Raw genomic sequence first — 23,866 nt, forward strand, 5'->3', positions numbered from 1 at the left:
GGGGTGCAGCAGAGGACGCGGATCTTGTAGTTGAGGCACATCTTGAATTTGCCCGTCTGGTCTTCGTTCTTGCACACCAGTCCAAAGTGGACGTCGCACTGCACGACCTGTCCGACCTGCTGGATGGCGACCTCGGGGTAGTCCTCGGCCCGGCACTCGATCTCCTTTGGATGTTGGCAGACGTCCTTCCCGGCGGCCCGGATGTGCTGGTAGGTTTCGAAGTCTCCCTGGCTGGGCCCCGAGGAGGGGAAGTCGACGTCGAACCATTCGCTCCAGGAGCACAGTTCGGGTTCACAGGGGGTAGTGTACCGGGTGGTGGTGGAGGTCACGGTGGGGTAGGATGTGGAAGGAGTCGGCGTGAGGCTGGTGGTGGTGTAGGTTTGCGTTGTGGTTTCTGAGGAGCCGGGCTGCGTGGTGGAGGTGGCGGTCGTGACGGAGGTGGAGGCTGGGGTAGTGGTGGTTGATCTGTGTATGGGCATGGTGGTGGGGCTGGCGATGGGCAAGGTTGGGGTGGGAGGGCAGTTGTAGTTGGGGGTGCAGCAGAGGACGCGGGTCTTGTAGTTGAGGCACATCTTGAATTTGCCCGTCTGGTCTTCGTTCTTGCACACCAGTCCAAAGTGGACGTCGCACTGCACGACCTGTCCGACCTGCTGGATGGCGACCTCGGGGTAGTCCTCGGCCCGGCACTCGATCTCCTTTGGATGTTGGCAGACGTCCTTCCCGGCGGCCCGGATGTGCTGGTAGGTTTCGAAGTCTCCCTGGCTGGGCCCCGAGGAGGGGAAGTCGACGTCGAACCATTCGCTCCAGGAGCACAGTTCGGGTTCACAGGGGGTAGTGTACCGGGTGGTGGTGGAGGTCACGGTGGGGTAGGATGTGGAAGGAGTCGGCGTGAGGCTGGTGGTGGTGTAGGTTTGCGTTGTGGTTTCTGAGGAGCCGGGCTGCGTGGTGGAGGTGGCGGTCGTGACGGAGGTGGAGGCTGGGGTAGTGGTGGTTGATCTGTGTATGGGCATGGTGGTGGGGCTGGCGATGGGCAAGGTTGGGGTGGGAGGGCAGTTGTAGTTGGGGGTGCAGCAGAGGACGCGGATCTTGTAGTTGAGGCACATCTTGAATTTGCCCGTCTGGTCTTCGTTCTTGCACACCAGTCCAAAGTGGACGTCGCACTGCACGACCTGTCCGACCTGCTGGATGGCGACCTCGGGGTAGTCCTCGGCCCGGCACTCGATCTCCTTTGGATGTTGGCAGACGTCCTTCCCGGCGGCCCGGATGTGCTGGTAGGTTTCGAAGTCTCCCTGGCTGGGCCCCGAGGAGGGGAAGTCGACGTCGAACCATTCGCTCCAGGAGCACAGTTCGGGTTCACAGGGGGTAGTGTACCGGGTGGTGGTGGAGGTCACGGTGGGGTAGGATGTGGAAGGAGTCGGCGTGGGGCTGGTGGTGGTGTAGGTTTGCGTTGTGGTTTCTGAGGAGCCGGGCTGCGTGGTGGAGGTGGCGGTCGTGACGGAGGTGGAGGCTGGGGTAGTGGTGGTTGATCTGTGTATGGGCATGGTGGTGGGGCTGGCGGTGGGCAAGGTTGGGGTGGGAGGGCAGTTGTAGTTGGGGGTGCAGCAGAGGACGCGGATCTTGTAGTTGAGGCACATCTTGAATTTGCCCGTCTGGTCTTCGTTCTTGCACACCAGTCCAAAGTGGACGTCGCACTGCACGACCTGTCCGACCTGCTGGATGGCGACCTCGGGGTAGTCCTCGGCCCGGCACTCGATCTCCTTTGGATGTTGGCAGACGTCCTTCCCGGCGGCCCGGATGTGCTGGTAGGTTTCGAAGTCTCCCTGGCTGGGCCCCGAGGAGGGGAAGTCGACGTCGAACCATTCGCTCCAGGAGCACAGTTCGGGTTCACAGGGGGTAGTGTACCGGGTGGTGGTGGAGGTCACGGTGGGGTAGGATGTGGAAGGAGTCGGCGTGAGGCTGGTGGTGGTGTAGGTTTGCGTTGTGGTTTCTGAGGAGCCGGGCTGCGTGGTGGAGGTGGCGGTCGTGACGGAGGTGGAGGCTGGGGTAGTGGTGGTTGATCTGTGTATGGGCATGGTGGTGGGGCTGGCGATGGGCAAGGTTGGGGTGGGAGGGCAGTTGTAGTTGGGGGTGCAGCAGAGGACGCGGATCTTGTAGTTGAGGCACATCTTGAATTTGCCCGTCTGGTCTTCGTTCTTGCACACCAGTCCAAAGTGGACGTCGCACTGCACGACCTGTCCGACCTGCTGGATGGCGACCTCGGGGTAGTCCTCGGCCCGGCACTCGATCTCCTTTGGATGTTGGCAGACGTCCTTCCCGGCGGCCCGGATGTGCTGGTAGGTTTCGAAGTCTCCCTGGCTGGGCCCCGAGGAGGGGAAGTCGACGTCGAACCATTCGCTCCAGGAGCACAGTTCGGGTTCACAGGGGGTAGTGTACCGGGTGGTGGTGGAGGTCACGGTGGGGTAGGATGTGGAAGGAGTCGGCGTGGGGCTGGTGGTGGTGTAGGTTTGCGTTGTGGTTTCTGAGGAGCCGGGCTGCGTGGTGGAGGTGGCGGTCGTGACGGAGGTGGAGGCTGGGGTAGTGGTGGTTGATCTGTGTATGGGCATGGTGGTGGGGCTGGCGGTGGGCAAGGTTGGGGTGGGAGGGCAGTTGTAGTTGGGGGTGCAGCAGAGGACGCGGATCTTGTAGTTGAGGCACATCTTGAATTTGCCCGTCTGGTCTTCGTTCTTGCACACCAGTCCAAAGTGGACGTCGCACTGCACGACCTGTCCGACCTGCTGGATGGCGACCTCGGGGTAGTCCTCGGCCCGGCACTCGATCTCCTTTGGATGTTGGCAGACGTCCTTCCCGGCGGCCCGGATGTGCTGGTAGGTTTCGAAGTCTCCCTGGCTGGGCCCCGAGGAGGGGAAGTCGACGTCGAACCATTCGCTCCAGGAGCACAGTTCGGGTTCACAGGGGGTAGTGTACCGGGTGGTGGTGGAGGTCACGGTGGGGTAGGATGTGGAAGGAGTCGGCGTGGGGCTGGTGGTGGTGTAGGTTTGCGTTGTGGTTTCTGAGGAGCTGGGCTGCGTGGTGGAGGTGGCGGTCGTGACGGAGGTGGAGGCTGGGGTGGTGGTGGTTGATCTGTGTAAGGGCATGGTGGTGGGGCTGGCGATGGGCAAGGTTGGGGTGGGAGGGCAGTTGTAGTTGGGGGTGCAGCAGAGGACGCGGATCTTGTAGTTGAGGCACATCTTGAATTTGCCCGTCTGGTCTTCGTTCTTGCACACCAGTCCAAAGTGGACGTCGCACTGCACGACCTGTCCGACCTGCTGGATGGCGACCTCGGGGTAGTCCTCGGCCCGGCACTCGATCTCCTTTGGATGTTGGCAGACGTCCTTCCCGGCGGCCCGGATGTGCTGGTAGGTTTCGAAGTCTCCCTGGCTGGGCCCCGAGGAGGGGAAGTCGACGTCGAACCATTCGCTCCAGGAGCACAGTTCGGGTTCACAGGGGGTAGTGTACCGGGTGGTGGTGGAGGTCACGGTGGGGTAGGATGTGGAAGGAGTTGGCGTGAGGCTGGTGGTGGTGTAGGTTTGCGTTGTGGTTTCTGAGGAGCCGGGCTGCGTGGTGGAGGTGGCGGTCGTGACGGAGGTGGAGGCTGGGGTAGTGGTGGTTGATCTGTGTATGGGCATGGTGGTGGGGCTGGCGATGGGCAAGGTTGGGGTGGGAGGGCAGTTGTAGTTGGGGGTGCAGCAGAGGACGCGGATCTTGTAGTTGAGGCACATCTTGAATTTGCCCGTCTGGTCTTCGTTCTTGCACACCAGTCCAAAGTGGACGTCGCACTGCACGACCTGTCCGACCTGCTGGATGGCGACCTCGGGGTAGTCCTCGGCCCGGCACTCGATCTCCTTTGGATGTTGGCAGACGTCCTTCCCGGCGGCCCGGATGTGCTGGTAGGTTTCGAAGTCTCCCTGGCTGGGCCCCGAGGAGGGGAAGTCGACGTCGAACCATTCGCTCCAGGAGCACAGTTCGGGTTCACAGGGGGTAGTGTACCGGGTGGTGGTGGAGGTCACGGTGGGGTAGGATGTGGAAGGAGTCGGCGTGGGGCTGGTGGTGGTGTAGGTTTCCGTTGTGGTTTCTGAGGAGCCGGGCTGCGTGGTGGAGGTGGCGGTCGTGACGGAGGTGGAGGCTGGGGTGGTGGTGGTTGATCTGTGTAAGGGCATGGTGGTGGGGCTGGCGATGGGCAAGGTTGGGGTGGGAGGGCAGTTGTAGTTGGGGGTGCAGCAGAGGACGCGGATCTTGTAGTTGAGGCACATCTTGAATTTGCCCGTCTGGTCTTCGTTCTTGCACACCAGTCCAAAGTGGACGTCGCACTGCACGACCTGTCCGACCTGCTGGATGGCGACCTCGGGGTAGTCCTCGGCCCGGCACTCGATCTCCTTTGGATGTTGGCAGACGTCCTTCCCGGCGGCCCGGATGTGCTGGTAGGTTTCGAAGTCTCCCTGGCTGGGCCCCGAGGAGGGGAAGTCGACGTCGAACCATTCGCTCCAGGAGCACAGTTCGGGTTCACAGGGGGTAGTGTACCGGGTGGTGGTGGAGGTCACGGTGGGGTAGGATGTGGAAGGAGTCGGCGTGGGGCTGGTGGTGGTGTAGGTTTGCGTTGTGGTTTCTGAGGAGCCGGGCTGCGTGGTGGAGGTGGCGGTCGTGACGGAGGTGGAGGCTGGGGTAGTGGTGGTTGATCTGTGTATGGGCATGGTGGTGGGGCTGGCGATGGGCAAGGTTGGGGTGGGAGGGCAGTTGTAGTTGGGGGTGCAGCAGAGGACGCGGATCTTGTAGTTGAGGCACATCTTGAATTTGCCCGTCTGGTCTTCGTTCTTGCACACCAGTCCAAAGTGGACGTCGCACTGCACGACCTGTCCGACCTGCTGGATGGCGACCTCGGGGTAGTCCTCGGCCCGGCACTCGATCTCCTTTGGATGTTGGCAGACGTCCTTCCCGGCGGCCCGGATGTGCTGGTAGGTTTCGAAGTCTCCCTGGCTGGGCCCCGAGGAGGGGAAGTCGACGTCGAACCATTCGCTCCAGGAGCACAGTTCGGGTTCACAGGGGGTAGTGTACCGGGTGGTGGTGGAGGTCACGGTGGGGTAGGATGTGGAAGGAGTCGGCGTGGGGCTGGTGGTGGTGTAGGTTTGCGTTGTGGTTTCTGAGGAGCCGGGCTGCGTGGTGGAGGTGGCGGTCGTGACGGAGGTGGAGGCTGGGGTAGTGGTGGTTGATCTGTGTATGGGCATGGTGGTGGGGCTGGCGGTGGGCAAGGTTGGGGTGGGAGGGCAGTTGTAGTTGGGGGTGCAGCAGAGGACGCGGATCTTGTAGTTGAGGCACATCTTGAATTTGCCCGTCTGGTCTTCGTTCTTGCACACCAGTCCAAAGTGGACGTCGCACTGCACGACCTGTCCGACCTGCTGGATGGCGACCTCGGGGTAGTCCTCGGCCCGGCACTCGATCTCCTTTGGATGTTGGCAGACGTCCTTCCCGGCGGCCCGGATGTGCTGGTAGGTTTCGAAGTCTCCCTGGCTGGGCCCCGAGGAGGGGAAGTCGACGTCGAACCATTCGCTCCAGGAGCACAGTTCGGGTTCACAGGGGGTAGTGTACCGGGTGGTGGTGGAGGTCACGGTGGGGTAGGATGTGGAAGGAGTCGGCGTGAGGCTGGTGGTGGTGTAGGTTTGCGTTGTGGTTTCTGAGGAGCCGGGCTGCGTGGTGGAGGTGGCGGTCGTGACGGAGGTGGAGGCTGGGGTAGTGGTGGTTGATCTGTGTATGGGCATGGTGGTGGGGCTGGCGATGGGCAAGGTTGGGGTGGGAGGGCAGTTGTAGTTGGGGGTGCAGCAGAGGACGCGGATCTTGTAGTTGAGGCACATCTTGAATTTGCCCGTCTGGTCTTCGTTCTTGCACACCAGTCCAAAGTGGACGTCGCACTGCACGACCTGTCCGACCTGCTGGATGGCGACCTCGGGGTAGTCCTCGGCCCGGCACTCGATCTCCTTTGGATGTTGGCAGACGTCCTTCCCGGCGGCCCGGATGTGCTGGTAGGTTTCGAAGTCTCCCTGGCTGGGCCCCGAGGAGGGGAAGTCGACGTCGAACCATTCGCTCCAGGAGCACAGTTCGGGTTCACAGGGGGTAGTGTACCGGGTGGTGGTGGAGGTCACGGTGGGGTAGGATGTGGAAGGAGTCGGCGTGAGGCTGGTGGTGGTGTAGGTTTGCGTTGTGGTTTCTGAGGAGCCGGGCTGCATGGTGGAGGTGGCGGTCGTGACGGAGGTGGAGGCTGGGGTAGTGGTGGTTGATCTGTGTATGGGCATGGTGGTGGGGCTGGCGATGGGCAAGGTTGGGGTGGGAGGGCAGTTGTAGTTGGGGGTGCAGCAGAGGACGCGGATCTTGTAGTTGAGGCACATCTTGAATTTGCCCGTCTGGTCTTCGTTCTTGCACACCAGTCCAAAGTGGACGTCGCACTGCACGACCTGTCCGACCTGCTGGATGGCGACCTCGGGGTAGTCCTCGGCCCGGCACTCGATCTCCTTTGGATGTTGGCAGACGTCCTTCCCGGCGGCCCGGATGTGCTGGTAGGTTTCGAAGTCTCCCTGGCTGGGCCCCGAGGAGGGGAAGTCGACGTCGAACCATTCGCTCCAGGAGCACAGTTCGGGTTCACAGGGGGTAGTGTACCGGGTGGTGGTGGAGGTCACGGTGGGGTAGGATGTGGAAGGAGTTGGCGTGAGGCTGGTGGTGGTGTAGGTTTGCGTTGTGGTTTCTGAGGAGCCGGGCTGCGTGGTGGAGGTGGCGGTCGTGACGGAGGTGGAGGCTGGGGTAGTGGTGGTTGATCTGTGTATGGGCATGGTGGTGGGGCTGGCGGTGGGCAAGGTTGGGGTGGGAGGGCAGTTGTAGTTGGGGGTGCAGCAGAGGACGCGGATCTTGTAGTTGAGGCACATCTTGAATTTGCCCGTCTGGTCTTCGTTCTTGCACACCAGTCCAAAGTGGACGTCGCACTGCACGACCTGTCCGACCTGCTGGATGGCGACCTCGGGGTAGTCCTCGGCCCGGCACTCGATCTCCTTTGGATGTTGGCAGACGTCCTTCCCGGCGGCCCGGATGTGCTGGTAGGTTTCGAAGTCTCCCTGGCTGGGCCCCGAGGAGGGGAAGTCGACGTCGAACCATTCGCTCCAGGAGCACAGTTCGGGTTCACAGGGGGTAGTGTACCGGGTGGTGGTGGAGGTCACGGTGGGGTAGGATGTGGAAGGAGTCGGCGTGGGGCTGGTGGTGGTGTAGGTTTGCGTTGTGGTTTCTGAGGAGCCGGGCTGCGTGGTGGAGGTGGCGGTCGTGACGGAGGTGGAGGCTGGGGTAGTGGTGGTTGATCTGTGTATGGGCATGGTGGTGGGGCTGGCGATGGGCAAGGTTGGGGTGGGAGGGCAGTTGTAGTTGGGGGTGCAGCAGAGGACGCGGATCTTGTAGTTGAGGCACATCTTGAATTTGCCCGTCTGGTCTTCGTTCTTGCACACCAGTCCAAAGTGGACGTCGCACTGAACGACCTGTCCGACCTGCTGGATGGCGACCTCGGGGTAGTCCTCGGCCCGGCACTCGATCTCCTTTGGATGTTGGCAGACGTCCTTCCCGGCGGCCCGGATGTGCTGGTAGGTTTCGAAGTCTCCCTGGCTGGGCCCCGAGGAGGGGAAGTCGACGTCGAACCATTCGCTCCAGGAGCACAGTTCGGGTTCACAGGGGGTAGTGTACCGGGTGGTGGTGGAGGTCACGGTGGGGTAGGATGTGGAAGGAGTCGGCGTGGGGCTGGTGGTGGTGTAGGTTTGCGTTGTGGTTTCTGAGGAGCTGGGCTGCGTGGTGGAGGTGGCGGTCGTGACGGAGGTGGAGGCTGGGGTGGTGGTGGTTGATCTGTGTAAGGGCATGGTGGTGGGGCTGGCGGTGGGCAAGGTTGGGGTGGGAGGGCAGTTGTAGTTGGGGGTGCAGCAGAGGACGCGGATCTTGTAGTTGAGGCACATCTTGAATTTGCCCGTCTGGTCTTCGTTCTTGCACACCAGTCCAAAGTGGACGTCGCACTGCACGACCTGTCCGACCTGCTGGATGGCGACCTCGGGGTAGTCCTCGGCCCGGCACTCGATCTCCTTTGGATGTTGGCAGACGTCCTTCCCGGCGGCCCGGATGTGCTGGTAGGTTTCGAAGTCTCCCTGGCTGGGCCCCGAGGAGGGGAAGTCGACGTCGAACCATTCGCTCCAGGAGCACAGTTCGGGTTCACAGGGGGTAGTGTACCGGGTGGTGGTGGAGGTCACGGTGGGGTAGGATGTGGAAGGAGTTGGCGTGGGTGTTGATGTTGTGGTTGTCTCAGTTTCATTTTTTGTGTGTGTTGTTTGTTGTGATGTAGTTCTGGTATGAATATATCCTGTTTCTGGTGGAGCCGTTGGTATTGTTGTAGTCTTATGTTTGGTTTGCAAGTGTGGTGTTGATACTTCTGTGTATGATGTACTGAATGTTGTTGAGAATATCGGCGTTGTTTTTGATTCTTTTGTAGTCGTATGGGGTGTTGTGGTTTCCTGGCATGGTACTGTTATATTTCTACAGCATTTAAATCTTAGTTTATAATTATAGCAGATTGGTGGTAGTTGGTCTTTATTGTAGCATTTCAAGCCTTCTTCTGTATTACATGTAATATGTTGCTCCAGAAGTTGATATGGTGTATTGGGGAACCTTACTGCTCTGCATTCAACATCCTTTCTGTTATCACAGACTTTGTATCCCTTTTTTTTAATGTTCTGAATTGTATCAAAATCTCCATCATCATATCCAGACCCTGGATAATAGACATCATACCACCTTGACCAATCACATTCTTCTTTAATGCAAATAGGAGGTGTTGAAGGAGAAGTGGTAAAAGATTTTGTCATTTCTGTTGTTCTTGTCGTTGTTTCTTCAGTAAATGAAGGTGTGAATGTTGTACTTTCATGAGTTGTGGTAAGTACTGGTGTTGTAGTGACTGAAAATGTTGTATTTTCTTCAGTTGATGTTTCTGTGCTCTTAGCTGTAGATGTGATTGGTGTTGACGTGCTGAAATGTGTTGTGGAAGAGCATGGGACAAAAACACAGCATAAGATTCTGATTTCATAATTGTTGCACATTGTTGAGATTTGGTCTTTGTTGTAGCATATTAGCCCAGCTGTTGTACTACATTCTACTTTTTGGCCAAGGTCTTTCAGTGGTATATTAGGGAATTTCTCTGCTCTGCATTGAACAGCCCGTGGATCTTTACAGACTTCATAACCTTTAGATCTCAAATCATCAAAGGTTTCAAAATCTCCACCATCATAGCCAGGCGTTTGCAGACTTCCATCATACCATTCTGACCACTCACAGACTTCACGAACACATACTGATGTAGTTGGTGACACTGTGAAACAGAAAAAGAAGAGAGCACAAAACTTGTAATAAATTCCTGTAGGTATTATTTTTTTTATTTTATTAAATGGGCTGAAAATTTTCCTAAGTTAGCTTGCATTGTGAGCCTGTAGTGCATCAGTTTAGTGTACTTATAATTTAATGTGAAGTAGAACAGAAAATCCATGGACCAGCAATTTAATGTACTGATGTGCTTGGAACTATTGCTTCCCAAGACGATGTCAATTATCTTTTACAAAGTGCTGAAATAAGTCTTGGGCATTGTTTATACATATTGGGAAAAAAAAAAATCCCTCATATTTTTTTATATTTGATTCAGTGTCATCGCTTGATTTGTATTTTGCCTCAGTTTTTATTAATCTCTCTGGAATGTCAAAGCCCAAATTCAAATCTAGAGGAAAGAACAACATTCCATCTGTGCATCAAGATTCATAGGTAAGTATTTGTTCCAAACGATGTGACTCCTCATGTAATATGCTGCCTTGTCTTTGCTCTTCCATTTGAAGTAAAAGATGTTTATCACAGCATTATTAGCAGTCCTACACTCTGTACTTTGGTCTAAAGAAACAATTTATTGGTTGGAGAGCAGTCCATAAATTTTTGCAGGTGAATTCTCATTGTGAAATGGTTGGAAAATGATTAATGAATTCCTGTAGTGCTGGTGGTTTCTGTGATTTCAAAACTTGTAGTTCTAAGTTTTAACAACATGTGCCCGTAGTAGTTACAGGTTATCAACCTGAGGATGTTGAATAGGAATTCTAGAAATAAAAATTTCAGTATCTCAATGTCAATGTCTGACAAATCAACCTAGTACTGTAAATATAAATAACATGAACCCTACTAGGAATTTTACAGAAAGTAATCATTCTGTATTTTAATAGGAAAAAAATAATGAATTATTTGTTCAGTGAAGATTATTCCTGGTATAGAAATAGTTACACTTACAGATAATGAATCTGATACTGTTTTTTTATCGTTCACTATGAAGACAAACAAACTAATAGTATCAAACCAGTGTGCAGTGGTTTCCATTTTGGTGTTTCAGAATTGGTTTTATTTTCTATGTTTATTTTCTTCTGTTAGTTTGGTTACCAAATTCTGACTGAAACCAAGTTCTAATAACTTATGAGAGTTACTGTCATTTATTTTGAGGTTGTATTAATTAATTTATGTTGTGAGTGTGGGCATGTCTTTGTAGCTATATTTTACTCACTAATGAATAGAATATGCTCTTATGGGCTATAAAAGATGTACCTGTGGAAGTAGTGGCAGGTGGCGTAGTGCTGAAATGAAATGTTGTTGCTGTTGTGGGTGTTGTTGAGATTGGACATTCATAGACAACCCTTTGAAGCGTTCCATTGGGACCACAGATTGCGACAATACACCCTCCTGTGCCATCTGTAGTATTGTAGATCACATCTTTATAGTTGTATTTCTGTCCTTCATAAATGCAGACACATTCTATAAATCAAAAGAGAGTGTTATTCCGCGGTATCTGAAACACAGAGCAGAGTACCTCAAATGCATCCCTTTCAGATAATAACAACTTCATCAACATACCATTTTCATCATATTTGCATTTTTTCCCATGCTTTGTGCATTCACTGCAAAAGATAGAAAAGGAGATGATGAATGTCAATATATAGGTTCATGACATCATTTTATTGTTTCATTTTTTTTTTCCTATCCATCCTTTGCTATTAATTGTGTGTTTAAATGTAGAAAGTCTTCTCTGAGTCAGATATTCAGTTCTGCTGTACAAATTCAGGTTAGGTAGGATCACTCAGTTTTCTGTCGAGAAAGGCAACTCTTCTATACCAGCATACTAAATATTCAGTATCCTTATAGGTGGTTTTGGAGGCTGGGCAAAGATGTAGGGAGGGATGATTCGAAATGTTATCTCCCTCATAAGTGCACTTATTTTTTGGAAGGGAAAGTGCAGTAAATGTATCATTTGAGAAAGGATCACTGTATCACAGATGTTAAAGCTGTCTACACAGAGAACTTCCATCAGCATTCCAACCAATGCAAGAATGTATACTGTTATTAACAAACAACATTTAAAAATCTTTACTAATCCTACCATGATTGACAATTCTGTACTGAAGGCATATGCATTCCTGGTTTGTAATTTTTTCCATTTTCATAACAACCACAATTAGAAACACAAGTCATGGTTTCTTCGTCAAAATAGGGCTTATTCTTTGGACAGTGTGGATAGCAGCCTAAAATAAAAAACGAGAGTTATGTTGACACTAGGCCTTTCACAAGTAGAAGTAACTCTATACTCTGCTTATATCTGCTTTCCCCAAATTATCTCATATGGTAAGTGGAATTTCAGACTCTCTTAGTGCTATTCCTTTGATTGCACATTAAGCTTTGGAGCATTTTGTCCTCATCTTCACTCCAAACAGGTTCATGATCCATTAGGCAGTAAGATGCTAATTAGAAAATCTTTTCTTATAGTTTCTAATACAAACATGTCATATATTGAAACATATAAATTTGGTTAATCATATTGCATTTTAGCTTTTTATAAGCAGAATGAGATATGCATAATTATGTTTACCTTCCAAACCTCTCAACTCATGAAGGCAGTTCCCACTTGGATTATTGCAGGTCTTCATACAAGGGGCTCCACACGGCTTGTAGTGCCACTCACATTCCCCTTGTGGATTGTAGTAATCACAGAACAGAGCTAGAGGAAGGAGAAATGACAGAAAAAGACTGTTGATCTTTTTGCTCTACAGTCTTTCAGTTTTGCTAGGTAAAAGTCCTAAAAAAAAAGCAGCATAATCACATAGGAGGTGAACCATATATTGGCTTGCTTCTAATTTAATAAAATTCTCATACTTCTACTGCCTTTTGACACCAATAAAGTTCGAAAGCATAGAACAGAGTTACACATTACACATGAAAAATCAATTAATTGAATCACCGATTTTGGCTAGCTTGCACTATTATTTATTTATACTTAGCCTGATGTAGGCAGGTGGGAGTGTAATATAATACAGTTGTGTATCACGATTGACAAGTAAATCAGACAATAATGACTAATGACACCACTGGTGAAGTTACCATCAATGGTTTCATTTTAAGAACTACACTGGCTTCCAACTTGCTTTGTGGGTTTTTTTGCTGTTTTTAGAATACAGCAGTGCCTCTTACAAATACAATTTTATCCTTCTTTCTTTCTTTCTTCATTTTACTTGTTTTTCTTTTTTTCTTCTGTTTTCTTTCCCTCTGGACCCCTTCAAAAAGTAGTAGAGTCAGACTCACGACAAATGGATGGGGTTCTCCATGAAATGCAGATGTCCAGCTCATTGCATGCTTGCGCATAGGCAGCTACTGCTGTACAGAAACATTCACAGTCTCCTCCAGTGTCACAGGCACAAGCATCATCCACGCATGCTTGATAATATTCATTTGGTTCAACCTGTTGGAGAAAACATTCAAGTTTTCATGCACTTGTCCTGTTTGAAAAGGTATTCACTGTCATAAAAAAGCCGAATAAAATATTTGAAACTGACAACTCTGTATGTGTGACAGAGATAAAAAGACAAAAAAACACATGAGAATTCTTTGAAAAATAAAGAGGAAAATGTAGAATAAAGCTATTACAAAAAAGTCGTAATGCTAAGAACTATTTGATGCTGAAGATACATTTGCAGAAAGAGTACTGATATATCAGTCAGATATAGCAGGTGGCTGTTATTTATATTAGTAGAAAATGATGGCATTAGAAAATAAACATATCCTGAGATTTATCTGTGTTATTCCCTGTGATTAAAAAAGAAAACAACCCAGTTATCAATTTCTTCAGTGTACTAGTTCAAAGCACAAGCTGAGAAAATGAAAGTGAAAATATTGTCTATGCAGTCTCCCTGGAACTTGGTCTGACTTTACTTTGTCAAGTGTGACAAAGTGTACTTTAGTGTATTTTTCAGCTATCCCACAAAAAAATAATGTAATCCCTGGCTCAAAAGAATTTAAGACTGAAGTTTGTGTTGTACCTGGGAGTGACACTTCGCAAACACTTTACTGGTAATGATGCTGCATTGCTTCTGTGCCCAGGCTTTCCTGTATGGGTTTGCAGTGCATGGATCTTTGGTACGATTGGCATTTGGGCAACTGGAAGACACTTTCCAGCTATTGGCAAACTCCAGCACATTTCCTACCACAGACTGACTGCGAGTAGTGAAGTCATTGTTTCCATTGCCATCATAGTTTCCACAAAGTCCACAGACATGTCCCTGCATGGGGATAAAAACAAAATGACAAAGATCAGTAAGATATAGTTTCTCAGTATCTGTGAGTAACAGACCTCAAGATGAATCTTATTTAAGATTATCTAGGCCTCTTCAGTAACAGTCCTGAACATTTTCATAAAATGCCTTTCATGAAGAGATGTCTCTAACTTGTCAGGAAGGATAAGTATAGGAAGCAGACTAGACTTACGGCTTTTGTTCATAGTATTGAGCTAATTAGTTTTGTCTAATCCTGAATAGACCTCTTCAGTGAGGGCTTTTCATAAAGAAAGCTACTGATGTAGTTGCTGTTATGCCATTGCTGAATAATGTAATTTAAGGAAAATGTGTAGTACACAATATAAGTCAACACTACAAGGATAATAATATGCAATTGCTGCTATTTCAGTTTTCTGGTTACAGCCTAAATTTCCATTTTTTTCTTTGACAGATAACCTGGGTATCTTTCAGAAATCACTTTATTCAGGTTTTGGATTTTAAAATGTACCTGAAAGCTGGGACTAAGTTTGATGAATATACTGGTTTTCTTATCCCACATGAGTATCAGGCCAACAGTAGTGTCAACCACAAGGTAGATGCCCATGGAACGCATTTGGAATGGCATTTTTCCTCCAGGTGTCCTCTGGATGACATCAGAGTGTCCATCACTGAGTACCAGCTCATAGTTCTAGGACAGGAAAAGAAAGAGTTAGAGGCCAATTAAAAAAGTCACCTATTGGGTACAGTTTTATACATTGACAGTAACTGTTATTGTAATAATAATTATTATCATAAAAATTATTCTATTCAACAACCTCATGGCAAGCAATTTCTCTTTAGAATTCCTTCCTTTGCATTCTCTAGCAGAGAGCAGAATCATTGGCAGTGAGCAATGAAGTGTAGTAACATTTTCACTGTCTTGGAGGACACTTCTACAATGCAGTCTGTCTGGGACAGCTTGTATGTCCTTCTGGCACATTAGGTCTGGGGTACAACTTATTAAAGAAAATACTTACCTCCAGGAAAACTTTAATAGATTTAGAGCAGGTGGTTCCTGTAGTGCCGCATGGAATGTTCTCAGTGATGACTCTGAAGGTTCCCTGATTCATACCTTGTTGACCACAGTAGTTCTGAAACAGGGGAATGATATTCAGTGTTAACTATGCTCTGTGGTCATATGTAAAATGCAAGGTACTTTGATAGTGCAAAAATCTGGGAAGGAATCTGTTACCTGGACCAGAACATATTCACAGTCTCCTTCAAAATCAAAGCGTTTACCATCAAAGGTAGTGTAATGCCCATCTCCATAAACAGAACAGGTTTCCAGGCAAGGTTCCTCGGAGCAGTGCCATTTTCTGTTTCTACATGTGCTACATAAGACAAAAAGCACTCCAAATGTAAAAAACAGACATACACACAATATAGCTATATGTATACTCTTTCATGTATGTCAATCTGTTTTTAAAATGTTATAATGAAAGAGTAAGGTTTGATTATTCTCAGAAATGCAGCATAACTTAAGAGCCTTTGGGATTTACCCAAAGACTGTGTTACTTCATCATATCATGAATAATTTGGGTTAGAAAATTCTTTAAATCTTTCACATTTCCAAATCTTGTTGGATGTATCGAAATGTACGGATTGCCTGCAAGGAAAAAAACTTTCATGACTTGAATGAATATGACAACATCCAAAACATATTGTTCTTCTGACCACTTGCAATTTCTCTGCTATGTGCCGTTGTAAAAAAAAAGACAGATAGAGCTTGCTTTTTAGGTACTAAGTGGATGATCTGATATAGGATTCCTTCCTATGAATCTTGATACTGCTAGAGTGAAATGCTGTAATTCACCTAGAGCTTAAACTATTCCCTTTCAGAGGCTTGAAAATAATATTTTTCAGTATGCTCTTACCAGTTGTTACAGCCAACTCTGATTGATTCTCCTGGACTGTAGGAATTCCCATTGTGAACACATGGACAGTCTTCTGGAGCTATACAGCTGCCTTTGCCATCTAACACTTGGTTGTGAGGACATACACAGCCAGAGACACAGTGGGTTCTGTACTGTAAGGACCATATAGAAAACATGAAACATTTCCCTGATGGAAGAGTCCAACTGCAGGTGGTAACTGTAGAAGAGATCTAGTTTAAAATGCTTTCAACTGGATATAAAGAGTATATACTTACACATTCCATATCTAGAGTCTGACAGCTCTTCTGGCATCCCGCTCCTACCACATCTGCAGTGGCATTGCCACAGTCAATATAGACCATGGGAGGTACACAGACTGAAACAGAGAAAAGCCGTGAGAAAGGTGAGATCAACCATGTATTTATATCTTGGTGTTTCCTTAATGCAAACTGAAGGGGAAAAAAAACAAAACAACTCAGTTGTGAGATACACGTACCTTAATATAATGCATTTGAGCAGACAAAGAAACTGAGTATTGTTTTGAAGTCATACACATCTGGTTTTTGGTGCTTATGCTTGGACTACTTATAGAAATTAATGTTTAGTTAGCTTTGTGAAACTCTTCCTTTAAGCAAAAGGAAACAGAGATTCTAGTTTACTTTGTATTTTTTTAGGCTTTTAGTACTTTTATTTTATTTAAAATATGGATGCTTTTCTCCTCACATTCAGTGAGGTGACCAAGTATGCTTTTCCCCTGGGTAACCCAGAGGATTATAACATATTTCAGCCATCTGAAAGGTAAGGCAGTGTTTCTTTATATTTTGGGAATATCCTCTATATTGCACAAGTCATCAGTTCATTTTCTTGTTTGATTTCAGACTTGCACAATTTGCATCATTATGACAAAAAAGAAAGAACTGAAAAGGATGAAAAAGGAAAGGGAGAGTTAAAGAAAACTGTAAGTGATATGTTACCTGGTTCAGGTTTCTCTCCAATGCAGCTCAGCTTTCCATAGGTGCAAGTGCTATAAAAAAAAGAGAATGGATATGTCTTTACTTTTCTTTATTTCCTAATGAATTTGAAATAATGAAAAATTTCAGTGTGATAAAACAGTTAAAATGTGTCCTTATCAGAATAATTTGTACTACTCAAAAATATTTTATATTAGAGCAGACCAAAATACAAGTATATTCTATATAAAGACAGGTTTGCTCTGTTCATTTGCCTGGTTAAAACCTGTCCTTCAGACTAGTTCAGATTCCATTCGTAATGAGAATAATCTGTAATGGGATTATCAAGCATCTTTCACCATGGAACAAGTCTTTTACAGTCATGGGTAAGAAAAGTATGCATGGTGGGGAGTGAGTGAATGAGTGACTGGGTGGGAGTTTGGCTGTCAGCCAGGGCTAATCCACCACACAATGGTTTGTTGAATTCCTGTAGTAGTCTAAGTGCCTTCCAAACATGCATAGCCCTAACAATTTGATTTGATTTGATTCTTGGTTGTCTATATCCAATCTCATTGTTTACAAATCTCTTACCAGACAACACCATTATCATGAATAACTTCTCCAGAAGACAGAGGCATTCCTTTGTAGTAACAAGGACAGCTAGAAGCAGGCACACATTTGCCACTTTCATCCATGTAGGTTCCATTTATGCAGGTGCAGCCATCAACTGGGACAAGCTTGATGCTGCATGTGACATCAGGCTCACTCAGAGACCGGCAGGTGGGTTGACAGGAATCGACATTGTAAGTGTACTCCAAGGATTTCGGACACGAGGTGGTGTATTTTGCTTGAGAGTAAAAAGTTGAGTTAAATTTGTAGTTCATTTAAGAATCAATGTAACTATAAATGCAGTATTTGAGGTAAAGTATATATGATAAACACAGCAATGTATGTACATGTGTTTTACTGATATCCTGGATAGTGTAATTTTTTTTTGTACCGCTAGAGCAAAATTTTCCCCTATAAATGTGTCACGAATACAAATATTTTGTTCAGGTTAAAAAAAGAAAAAAGTTCAAATATATTAATGCATAGTGTCTTTTTTTTTTTTCATTGTTATTTTTATATTTTTTGTCAAAGAAAATTGAGAAACACTCTACCTATTTTATTCCTATTGCAGGGGTATTCACGTCCACATTGCTTCTGCTGGTTCTGAGCTAGTAATCTAACAAAACCTCTTTTTTGTATTTCTCTGCTTACTCCTCCCTTCCTCCTCAAATTCTTGAAAGTAAATGCTGTACTTTGTACAATTTAACACAATTTACTGTGGGAATCCCTGAGAGCTGCTGTGTGGGGCCTTCTCAGTGATCAAGAGGTAAAGGGAATTAGAACTTACTGCAGGCTTTGCTTCTCCATCCAGTGAGGAGAACTCCTTTAGCGGCACAGGCCCTGACATAGCTGGAAAGGGCAGCACACATGCAGTCCTCACTCTTCTCACAGTTACAGGTGTCAAACATGCAGTTCTAGCGACACAGGATGAAATATGATCATCAGTTTTGTCATGTCAAAGCCATGGTGCTTTATACATTTTAGTGTCAAGTTCATTCGAGCTAAAAGTGAGTGTAATCCATATGCATAAGTAAACATATGCCTGATTTTCATTTGAAGATTTCATTGAATGCTTTCAAAAAAGTTTCTTTGCAGGGAGAGTGAGTAATTAGAGGTCCGCAATTTTAAACTATTTTTTTCTTTTTCTCGTTCTGTTTCACTTTTTCAGGTGTTGGTAGGTTTCCCAGCTACTTCCAGTTTGAAGCCACAATGCCATATATACCTAGAGGGTATTTGATGTCACCCAACTTTTCGGGCTTTAGGAGCTTGGGCTCTTTGCATCAGAGTGACTAAAACAAGAAGTCATTTAACGTGTTGCTATGCCAGGCAAGGTCACTATAATGTTATCATTCCAAAGATGTTTGTTGAACATAATCTTACAGATTTCCAATAACAGGGAGACTTTGTAAAGTCCCCAGGCAGCCTGTTCCAGAGCTTCATCACCTTGAATTCCTGGAACACTTTTGTTCACATCTTATCTAAATCTCTTTGCTGCTTCTTACACACATTTCTTGCCTTGTCCTTGGATATATGGAAAAGCTTTCTGAGAAGAGTTCAGAGCAACTAAGCAAAGTGCTGGTTAATATTCTGACTAAAGCTTTCCTTATATCTCAGGAGGGACAGCTTTTGTCCTGTGATCTGATAAGAAGTCCAGGGAGTCCAAGCTCCTACCTTAGGCAGTTAGGTTAGTACCTAAAAATATGGGCAGCAGGAATATACCTGTAAGATTATCCTCCTGGGATAATATACCAGGAAATATACCTTTACAAAGGAGTAATTATGATGTGTAGATAAAAATGAACCCTTGGTTTGAAAAGAACTATCATGAATGCATCTCCCCCCAATTGGCAAGCTATTTTCTCTGGTGTTAGTATCAGAAATCTGGGTCTTTTTCTTTAAAATGGGAAAAGCTTAAGAGGCGATACCTTCTGGTAAACTTCTGGATTCACTGTTGAGTGACATTCAGCAAAAGGTCCCGTGGTATCAGAGAGCAGTCCACACCAGTGCTGAGCATACTGGTCTGTGATATGAAAACATAGTAAGAATTTCTATTGCAATTCGTTGTCTAAACTGCTGTCTCACTGTAACTATACTTCTCACAGGGAAATTGCAGAAGCTTAAGTTTACAACAGAATTCAACTCTTCATTTGCTGAAACCCAAACAGTCTTTCACTTCCTCTACGCAGAAATATGAACTCTTCATAAACTGAATGCTCTTAATTCATAGTAGTTTTCATGGAATAAACTAAGATATCCTTAGCTGAATTTTGAAAAAGAAGGTCACATAGTGCATTAAAAATATGCTAGTTCATCTTGGGAAACAGAAGAGTAGCTTGTGAATGCTCAAAAATTACGTGTTTCATTGGCTAAAATGGAGCCTGAGAGCTATGAAGCTCTGAATTGTAACTCTGGTTACGTTTAACAGTGGAAGAACCACACTGAGTCCAACCTTCAGTGGGGCTATGCACAGGCTTTTTCCTGTATCACAATCAGTCCTTTCCAGGAGTGGATCCCTGATACACTGTATGGTTCTGGTTATCCTTAAGTAAGTTGAGGAATACACTTGCTTTCTTTATCCAAAGGAATATTTTTGAAGAACCAAAATATTATCCTAGTTATTATTTATTAATTGAAGACTTCTAGTGTGAACTGAGGAAAATAGTGTGTGTGCAAATGGTCCACTGGATAAATGCTTGGTGGTTGATCAGCTTATTCCTTCTTTCCATCTTAAAAGAGAATAGAAGAGGTTACTGTATGCTGAGCTTACCATTTTGTATGCTGACGGTACAGGGGTTCTCAAAGGTATTTTTGGCATCAGGACAATCAGCCCGAGTTTTCCAAGTATTGCCAAAGGCAGCTGAAGTACCCTCTATTACACCACTGGTGGTTTTGAAATCATCTGTCTGCATGTCATTGAAGTTTCCACAGAGACCTAAGAGGAAGGAGATGGGGTGTGAAAGTCTCCTACAGAATGAAGCGTACTGATGAAAGCAGTTGTTACAGTAAGATCACTTACCACAGGTTTGCCCTTTATATGATGGGTCTAAGTCTATAAAAAGTTGCATGAGAGGCACGAGCTGAACCTGTAGCTGAAGACCAAAGGTTGTTTGCAGAACAATGAAGAAAGATGATGGTCTGAAGATGGTGACATTCGCTAGGGAGACAAGAATGTGAGTTATAGTTTCATATGAGGTGAGCAGTTGAAATAACTGTTCAATATAGAGAGGGATTCTACAGCTGTGTTTGATATGATGCTAATTTCTGAAGAACTGGGGGAAAAATAATCCACATAGGATTTCAAATCCAGCACCAAAACAGGCTGTCTTTACCCTAAACAACAAATGTACACAAAATCTCAATTTTCTCTCAAGTGTTTTAAAATAAGGGGAAGAACACACACTTCTGTTGCTATTTGAAAGACCATCTTTGCTTGGTGAAAATGATATAGCATGATTTAGTGGTAGACTCCAACCTGGACCTATTCTGTCCTTTCGCGGTTTGCTTTCTGTTCAGGTGCAGTAGTATGGGAGAAGAACTGGTGTGAGAGAAACTCTCCAGTGACAAATGTGCACCAAGCAAAGGAACAGAGGGAAAACAGAGAACTAAACAAATTGCGATACTGCAGTCCTGTTGCATATCAGAATTTTTCTTTCCTCTCTTACGGCAATGTTTGGATCTGGAAGTGTGCAGTGATACTAATTGCTTCAATTGAATCTCCATTTAATTAGATATTGCTAAAATTAGGCCATATTTTTTCTAAAATTATAAGGGTTGAATAGGCAAACCCTATTACTTTAAAAATGAGAGACTATGCTCTACTGGGGTACCTTGGTTTTGCTGCAGTGTAACCAAAGGTAGAATTTGGCTTCAGATTAACCAATATAATAACATTTTAAAGTAAAAAAAGAAACATCACAGAAGTCTTCCAAAGGAACTTACCTGCAGAGAATGGCAGCTGTGTGTAGATCATATTCACAAATACACTCCCAGAAGGCTGGATCACAATGTTCTGTCCACAAGAAAAGGCAATGATTATCAAGCATATTTAGGAAAGGTAAAACACTTTCCAATGTTTTCTATCTAGTATTGTCCAGGGTAATGAAAAAAAAAAAGGTGGGGGGAGACTGTGATGATGTTCTCATTACTATACTATTTCTTTAATTTTTATTACTGTGGTCCATTGACTGTCAAAACAAACAAGCAAAAGAAAAAAAAGATAACTAAATGACAGAAACCTACTAGGATCTTGACTTCTGATGTACCTACTTCATTCTTAATCTTTCTTTGAATAGTGTTCAAATGAGATAAAACAAACAAGTCAGTGTAAATTTCTTGTCTGTGTTGTTATGTGTCATTTGCAAGCTACTTGTCTATTAAGCATTTAAAACATCCCTGCAGAATGTTAGGTGTCTACATTTGCTACTTACAGTTTGTCCTCCGCTTAGGCTGACGGCTATACCCTTGAGACATGTCTCAGTGTCAGTCAGGCCACACTTGTGGATATCTCCCAGAACAGTGAATTCATTGCTGTCACAGAGCTAGAAGAAGGAAACAAAATATATTGTTAAAAAGATTTGTTATGTTAAAATAGTTATGTTAAAAAGGTTCACACTCCAATAGCCTTCTTAGTAAAGTGAGTCTTTCAAAATGTTGTTTATTCCTTTTCTTCCTGCTCGTATGTTCTTACATATACGTACACAGTCACCAAGTAAGCTGGCATTCATGCAGTCTGCACAGTGGAAGCTATCCGTTAGTTCTGACAGTCGAGGGCAAGTTAAACATATTAAGCTGAACATTAAAACTTCCTAATGTTTAGGTAATACTAGTTCCTAACGTTTAGGTAACACTAGTTTAATATGCTAAAGAAGAAGAAGGAACTGTGCCTTTCTTGCCCACTGGTTATGGTGTTTACCTGGGAGAGGAGAGAAGTTGTTTCCAGTCTCTTCTGCACTGAACAGATTATCAAAGAGCCTGGTGATTTGGACATACTTTTAACAGGTAGGAAATATGCATTTAAATTTCCTCTTATAGGAGAAAATTAAGCTAAAATTACTATTCACTAAGCTACCGAATAAAGGCAAAATTCAGTTTTTCTCTTGGTTTTGATTTTCATTGGACTGTGTTCTGTGAGCTGTATTCAAAGTGTGCCTAATGGCCAAGATGTTACAGGGAAATACACAGAAGGCTGTGATTCTGGACAAGTCTTATCACTTTCTTGGCGTAGTGAAGATTAAATTGAGGACAGCTGAGATGCAGGATACAGCCATCTGGAAATTTAATGTTAAAAGGGTGGGCTTTTTGACCTTTTCTGTGCACATTTAGGGGTTTTCTGTACCTCCAGAGCCTCTGAGAATCTAATTTTATATGTTGGTACCAAAAGGGGAGTTTAACTTGTAAGTTGGATCTATGCTCCCGTTTGATCAAACTGGTGAATCTCATCTAACAAGTTTCATTGATTTAGTCTAATCTATTTCTAAATTACCTCACTCTAAGTTCATGTCTACGTTTTTATGGTTCTCTTTCTTCACAACATTCAGTTTGAGCTTTTTGAGAACAGATTTGATTTAATACGAAGTCTTTATGAAAATTGTTTCAATCACTCATCCAGTACAAATAAACAACAAATACACCTAGGGTTCTGAAAGCTGCAAATCTGTAGTCATTATTTTAGATATGTCTACTCAGAATTCAGCCCCTCTAATCTAAAAACTCCAGTAAACATTAGGTATTTCTGTAAGTCATCAATTTCTAATTCAGGTTTTAGAATACATGTATGACTTTATAGCTTTTTGCTTTTAAATCCTAGAGTCTATATTTACTGGGAAGACTGTTTGGAAGGTTGGTCATCTTAATAAAATAACTCCTCTCCCATGAATTCTGTATAATAATAATTCCATTATCAATACTGTTAATCAAATAAGCCATTGAACTATATTAACTTTGACAAAAAGGACAGTACCAATGGACATAATAAGCACATTGCTCAGAAAGAAGTAATTATAAAACACCAGGCAGGCAATATTTAATTAAAAAAATAATGGGAAGCATGTAGATTGTTTCAGGGAAACTGAAAACTCAGTGCAATTCTTAAATGATGATCAAAGAACACAAAACTACTACAACAAGTTTATTTAGTATAACTCTAACAGAAAGCCCCCTGAAATCCACTTAAGGCTCCATGTTGAACCTCTAAGTTTCAGAAGGTTGATGTGGTTGTCAGTATTTTTAATTAAACAACATGATATATAATAAAAACATTTTCCTTTAGCATATTGCTTTAGCAAGGATTGTGACTTTATTTTACCTTGGTTAGGACATAGCTACAGTCTCCGAAGAAGGAATAATATTTCTCATCAAATGTTGAAATGTGGGAGCCTCCTTCAATACTGCAAGTCCCAAGGCATGACTGGGTGACACAAGACCATTCACCTCCAGCACAGGTACTGAAATGAAGAAGGCATTCAGTAACCTTGGGTAATGCAAGCGTAAATGAAATAAGAGACAATAGGGGCAGTTGACACCTTAATTTTCCTCTTGAAGCATTGATCATACTGTCAAAGAAACCAACCATGCTTTGAAATCTCAGAATAAGTTTGGGCAGATACATTTATATTAGTGACTTTTTTTTATATATTGCTGTTCATTTCTGACATTTCATTCTGACATTTCATTGGGCAGAATTCAGAGCTGGTGAACCTGGCGTCCATTCTGCTGCATATGAAGGATCGCCCCT

The 23,866-nt window shown here is 45.6% G+C and overlaps 1 protein-coding gene across 1 annotated transcript in view; it reads right to left on the bottom strand.

Moving 5' to 3' along the window:
* LOC309673319 (mucin-2-like) overlaps positions 1-23,866 on the bottom strand; it is a gene marked incomplete at both ends in the record, with an annotated part of 52,627 nt that overhangs the window by 22,629 nt on the left and 6,132 nt on the right. The window contains 24 exons of the mRNA XM_082485062.1: positions 6,915-7,166; positions 7,977-8,162; positions 8,715-8,812; positions 9,269-9,406; positions 10,669-10,875; positions 10,975-11,018; positions 11,498-11,639; positions 11,984-12,112; positions 12,694-12,850; positions 13,428-13,667; positions 14,170-14,349; positions 14,678-14,791; positions 14,893-15,031; positions 15,575-15,726; positions 15,850-15,950; positions 16,549-16,598; positions 17,116-17,371; positions 17,921-18,047; positions 19,059-19,153; positions 19,901-20,065; positions 20,150-20,287; positions 21,073-21,142; positions 21,561-21,671; positions 23,438-23,576. Of these exons, the coding sequence (XP_082341188.1) occupies positions 6,915-7,166; positions 7,977-8,162; positions 8,715-8,812; positions 9,269-9,406; positions 10,669-10,875; positions 10,975-11,018; positions 11,498-11,639; positions 11,984-12,112; positions 12,694-12,850; positions 13,428-13,667; positions 14,170-14,349; positions 14,678-14,791; positions 14,893-15,031; positions 15,575-15,726; positions 15,850-15,950; positions 16,549-16,598; positions 17,116-17,371; positions 17,921-18,047; positions 19,059-19,153; positions 19,901-20,065; positions 20,150-20,287; positions 21,073-21,142; positions 21,561-21,671; positions 23,438-23,576 (3,430 nt within the window). The remainder of the gene's footprint in view (positions 1-6,914; positions 7,167-7,976; positions 8,163-8,714; positions 8,813-9,268; positions 9,407-10,668; positions 10,876-10,974; positions 11,019-11,497; positions 11,640-11,983; positions 12,113-12,693; positions 12,851-13,427; positions 13,668-14,169; positions 14,350-14,677; positions 14,792-14,892; positions 15,032-15,574; positions 15,727-15,849; positions 15,951-16,548; positions 16,599-17,115; positions 17,372-17,920; positions 18,048-19,058; positions 19,154-19,900; positions 20,066-20,149; positions 20,288-21,072; positions 21,143-21,560; positions 21,672-23,437; positions 23,577-23,866) is intronic.

Source organism: Vanellus vanellus, assembly GCF_965231255.1.
Source record: "Vanellus vanellus genome assembly, chromosome: 6".
Taxonomy (NCBI): Eukaryota; Metazoa; Chordata; class Aves; order Charadriiformes; family Charadriidae; genus Vanellus; species Vanellus vanellus.